The sequence below is a fragment of the Mastigoproctus giganteus genome, chromosome 8 (genome assembly GCF_048544385.1).
Source record: "Mastigoproctus giganteus isolate SK-2022 chromosome 8, ASM4854438v1, whole genome shotgun sequence".
NCBI classification, from domain to species: domain Eukaryota; kingdom Metazoa; phylum Arthropoda; class Arachnida; order Uropygi; family Thelyphonidae; genus Mastigoproctus; species Mastigoproctus giganteus.
Window position 1 is genome coordinate 96,020,365 of NC_143582.1, and position 6,000 is coordinate 96,026,364.

General features: G+C 39.1%; 1 protein-coding gene across 1 annotated transcript in view; it reads left to right on the forward strand.

Annotated features, from left to right (window-relative positions):
• LOC150081727 (neuropeptide SIFamide receptor-like) overlaps window positions 1–5,723 on the forward strand; it is a 47,443-nt gene extending 41,720 nt beyond the window's left edge. The window contains exon 3 of the mRNA XM_090379599.1: window positions 5,000–5,723. Within this exon, the coding sequence (XP_090235725.1) occupies window positions 5,000–5,723 (724 nt within the window). The remainder of the gene's footprint in view (window positions 1–4,999) is intronic.
• The last annotated feature ends 277 nt before the right edge of the window (window positions 5,724–6,000 follow it).

Genomic DNA, 6,000 nt, shown 5'->3' on the forward strand with positions numbered 1-6,000 from the left:
GGAAAACTATTCCAATTGAAATCTGTTATTTACTTTTTGTGTTAAAATTAAAAAAATTTTTTTTTTTATTTCACTTTGATAGCGCGCTTTTTTGTACTAAGTAACTCTCCTCTTGGTGACAGAAAGGTTGCTAAATAGTTAGTTAATAATTCTATACAGGTCATTTATAAATTTTGCGACGAGAAGTATTTTTTAACAATTTTCAAAGCTGGAGTTGTCCCGGCAAGGAGGTAATCAGAGAGCCAGTGTTGAGGCGGCGGTGGTGGGGAGGTGCTTGCGCGGAGTCTTGCACGGCCCTCACCTGCCAGTCGCTTCGCCCACCCTTGTCATTCACAACAACTGGAAAGACAATGAGGAAGACAGCCCATACTACGTTCTCCGTGTGAAATAGACAACGTTTTCGTTAGTTCCTCAGTTTTAGGCCAAGCCGGTGTACTGGAAACTCTTTTCAGTTACCATAAAGCTCTCTATTTGAGATACTACACAACGACCATTCGTGACTACGGACCCTTCATCCTGAGTGCCCGGCACTCAGTAGTTGACCGATTTATTTATTTTATTTTTTGTTTCTTGGTTTTCTGGAAGGTTAATAATAAAAGTATTATTTGTCACTTCCAATTCACCAAGCAGTTTGCCCAAAGATGAAACTATAAATTCTGGAACGCCCCCACCTCGCCAGACTGCCAAATGGCCACACGTGATCTTTAACTACCATACCAAATCAGCCGTCAGCCTCTTTGACTCCATGGGGGATCCCCGCGGTGGTAGACCTGACAGTATGGTAGTTTCGTCACTGTGTTCGGCCTGTGATCGACCATATACTTATAGCTTGCACCATATCAAAACAAAGCTGTCAGGATTCAGTTGGCGTTGTCTTAAATACCAGACTAAAAATCATTAAAAAAATTATATCGATAGCGCAAAATTTTCCTAACTAAAAGAGTTTATTTAATGTTTTATTGAACATTTGGAGTTATCGTCTCGGATACCTGTGGATTTTTACCAATATTTCAAAGATACTGTATTTATTCCTGGAAGCTGTGTTCAGACCTCATTACATCAGAAGGACTGAGATATTAGTGCAAATCGGAGAATTGTTATTAGTAACGGCCGAGCATCACGGCGGTAAAAATTTAGGTCAAATTCTTTTTGTCGCTATATTTTCCAAGACAGCTAGACAGCCCATACTGCATTCTCCGTGTGTGTGTGTGTGTGTGTCGTGGAAAGCCTGGCCTTTGCAGATGACATGATATTCCTTGTAAAAGGCAACTCACGAGTGGTTGTAGAGCAAAGATCAAATGCCGCTCTCTTGCAGCTGCAGGAGTGGGCACAAATGCACATGCTCAAAATATCGCCTGAAAAATCCAAACAAATACTTCTAAAAGGTAATTTGGACATGAGAAGACGTCCACAAATCAAAATTAACACAATCACTATAAAAATGGTAACAGAACTAAAATATCTTGGAGTGGTCTTTGATTCAAAATTAACTTTTTACCCCCATTTGATCTACTTGGCGAAGAAAGTGAGAAATTATGCAGGTATGATTGCCAGGATCAGTCGAGCAGACTGGGGACTCAAAAGAAAGACCATGGCAATCATATACCGTGCAATGTTCCTGCCTGTTATCACCTATGGAGCCGGTGCGTGGTTCATCCGCTAAGCCATAGTAAGAAATAGGAATAAATTAGAATCGATACAAAGGACAATACTACTCACTATTACCAGAGCATGTCGCACAGTAAGCACACCTGCACTACAGTTGCTGGCCGGAACTCTCCCACTTTACTTGGAAGTAGCCAAAAGAGGCTTATATTATAGATTTAAAAAGGGCATACCCACAGAATTTCTGGGGATAGCCCTTGATACAACCAATACCCTCAATGATGAAAGAAAAAGAATAGCCACAAAGCTCCACGAGCTATGGCAAACAAAGTGGGAGCAGGAAACCAGAGGTCTGGTCACCAAACGGTTTCTGCCACTGGTGTCAATAGTTAGCCCAAAGCCACCTAAGTGGTATGCCCCTGGACTTTTTACAACATTTATATTGACAGGGCACGGCTCCCTAAAGGCGAAACTAACCTCCTTAGGCCTGACCGATGACCCAAACTGCACCTGTGGCGAAAGTGAAGACTGGGCACACATTCTCTATGAATGTATAATATATGACATCCCCAGAACAGAACTAATAGCACAGATTGGTCCCCTTCCCAGGGGAGAAGAACATCTCTTCATCATAGAAGAGAAAAATTATAAAGCTTTTACATCTTTCACACAGAAAGTTTTCGAAATGCGCAGAGCAATTTCAGCCCCCCAGCAATTAAACAATAATCAATAGTAAAATTGCCCAAGTTTCCCACCACGCCCAGATGATGACTTAAAAACTGTTAGGATAGCAGTATTCTGCACCCTGACAGAAACCTGACATAACAAAACTCCCCATGACTACCATGCCATGTGTAGGAACCTGGGGCCCCAAACCAATGTAGGGGAGGGGGATGGGAATGCATGCAGAGAAAGTGAATGGGAGTGAGCAGAAGAGCAAATGTAATTGGCCGAAAGAATACAAAGTTAAAAATAACTTACATTACTTTATATATACTGTACCAACAAACATTTACAAACCACATAAACACTATCACTGCATTCTCCCCTGGCCTGCACCACAACTGAAGAATAACAGTAAGTTGCGGTGCCCAGAGAGTGCAGTGCAGAAAGAAAGAGTCGAATAAATGAGATGAGAGCTAGAAGAATGAATAAAAGTGCAAGCGTGAGAGAAAAGAACACAAACCACAAATGCTAAGTTAAGTACACACTAACCCTGGTTTTAATTAGTATTTAAATTTACGCTACCCATCATTGCATCCCCTCCTGGTGTGTGAGAAAAAGATGAATGAGTTGAGTGAAATAAAAAAAAAATAATAATAATAATAATAATAATAATAAATAAAAAAAAAAATATATATATATATAAAAAAAATTATAATATAAGAAAAAAGTATAAAAAAAATAAATAAATAAATAAAAAATTATAAAATAAGAAAAAAGTATAAAATAAAAAAAATAAATAAATAAAAAATTATAACATAAGAAAAAAGTATAAAATAAAAAAAATAAATAAATAAAAAATTATAAAATAAGAAAAAAGTATAAAATAAAAAAAAAATAATAAATAAATAAATAAAAAAAAAAAAAAAAGAATGCAAGTAGAGTGAGAATGCACATTACGCATGAAGTAAATGTGTGTCTCCCCCCCCTTCACCTGGTAGGTTCCCCACTGCCAGCTAACATATCCCACCCCCAGAGCGGGATGGGCAGCTGGACCTTCATACCGGATTCGACACTCCTTGGACAAGACACCGACGAAGACATTCTGCGGCTTTGTTGCCAACACGCCATTGGCGATCCGAACTGGGTACTCTAACCTGGTTCCCTTTAAAACCCCATCCCCAGGCAGGGAGTGGAGGAGACGGATCTCTGTCTCCTCTCCTCCCTGCCTACCCCCCATATTTCGCCTGGTGGGGCTCGTCTCCACTGACCTCTTTGGGGATGCCTACTCTATCCGTCCCTATTCTTCTATCTGTTTCCTCTCCAGTCTTCAATCTCCCCCCTCTCTCTCTCTCACTAAATCGACCAAGTACATCCCTTAACAATGCCGCCAAATTATAACCAACGTCTAAATTCTACCGGTTTTGTGCAAATCTCTAAGATATCTAACACTCAGCTTTTATCTAGCGTCACATGTCTAAATTTAATAACATCAAAATTTTGCCCCACCTATTTGGCCTTTAACACATCTCTTTAGTGTTCAACACTAACCAGCGATTTCCTAACAGCAATCCCATTAAGCATTAATGTCAAATGCATAAACTTTTTATTTTATTTTATTTTATTTATTTATTTTTTTTTTTAAATAGGCTCTAGCCACTGAAATCCCAGGAAACTAGGTGGCAGGACCTGCCAGAGCAAATTGTTGTGATACTGGATACACCCGGCTAGCCTCCACGTGGCAGGGTATGGGCAACGTCGGGCCCCACTAGGGGCCTGGCGGCCAATAAGCCGGATAAACAATGGGCACAACATATCACACTGCACAGACACGACCCACACATTTTCAAGTCTCTGGCTTGGCAGTGTACTGTCCTCGATACAGCGAAACACACGCGGAGATGGGAGAAATCCCAGGTGCCGTCTGACACGAACCTGTGTGTGTGTGTCCACGGCCAATTTGCATGTTATGAGAGCTGAAAAACCCCAATTCTTTCGTCTGAATCAGCTAATTTCAGTACGACTGAAGAGGCCTTTAAAAATTCCTCCAATCTCCAACGCGATTCGAACCTATTCCTCTCCAAACGAGTGACAAGTGGCGAGACCACTATACTGTCACAAAGGAGAAATACTAATGTGATATTATCAATAGAACTATTGCAGGTGAGTACTGTCATATTTTTTAATAAAATCGTTTAAAAAAAAAATACATATAGCTAGGACGATTAAATCAACGTTTCTGATTTTGATTATATCTTTCTGTTATAAATTTGCAAATGGACCTAAATGCTCTTCTCGCTACTGTCATCATCTTCGTCCAAAAACAGCAAATCATTGCAAGTTCTCTTGTTGAATTTTTTTTTTTTTTTTTTTTATAGAACTACAGAATGTTCTTCCTTTACCCAAAAATGCACCATTAGGTTATTGAAGGTCTAACAAAAGATTTCTAAAAGAGTTTACTGCTTAAATAAAAACAATTAAGTTTTCGCGTAACAAATTGGAAAGCTATTCACAAAAATCGTAGAATCTCTGATGTTCACAATTCGAATGGATGAGGGAAAAATCAAAAAATATAATAATTGTTTACCGAAATATGTTTAGTTAGCAAGCTTAAGCCTATTTCAAGGAATTTCCCAAAGGAAATGCGGAAAAAAAAAAAAAAAAAAAAACTTATGAAATCTGAATACTTCTTTGTACGATTTTTAACTAACATACTTTTGTTTCTTCCCAGGTTTGTGGCTATATGTTATCCTCTGAAGTGGCAAATCACCAGGAGGACCGCGAGAAGAATTATTATGATTATCTGGCTCTTCTCTCTGACTATTGCCGTCCCTTGGGCTCTATATTTCAAGATATCATACTATCCCACAATGCCAAATATCCCCTTCTGCATTGAAGAATGGCCTAATGAAGAATCTGGAAAATTGTATTTCTTACTGTGCAATCTCGGTTTGTGTTACCTCTTACCTTTATGCGTTATTACTGCTTGCTATTTCGGCATATGGATGAAAGTCTGGAAAAGGAGCATCCCTGGAGAAACAAAAGACACCCATACCAGTTCCATGATGCAGAGATCAAAGCTAAAAGTCGTCAAGATGATGTTCATTGTGGTTGTTATATTTATTCTTTCCTGGCTTCCTCTTTACGCTGTTTTTGCTCGAATAAAACTTGGAGACAATCTGGAAGACGATAGCCAAGAAGAAATATTTATTGCCACCTTTGTTCCTATTGCTCAATGGTTGGGCGCTTCGAATAGCTGTATTAATCCCATGTTGTACGCGTACTTTAATCGTAAGTACCGACGAGGGTTTTTAGCCATAATTAAGAGCAAGAGCTGCTGCGCGACCCTGCACTATGACATCAGGCCTAAAAGGGGAACAATTCTGAAATCAGCTTTTAGAGTAACCTCAAGATGCGAAACCCAGTGTGATTACCTTTCTACATCGGCAGTATAAATCACCATTGATATTCGAGTTTTTGGAGGGAAGCCTAAATTATATGGATGTATGTGTTTATATAGAACTTGTTTTATACATACCATCATTTGAAATTTATAACGAACCCTGTCAGGGTTCGCTTACATCGACAATAACAATCCATCACTTACGCATGCTGGGAATATTAAAGCGAACTTCTGCAATCATTTAACATCTGGGGGATTGCATTATTATCAGAATGTCAACAAAAACATTTCCTTATCGATTCATCATCACACTTATTACCTGGCTTGTA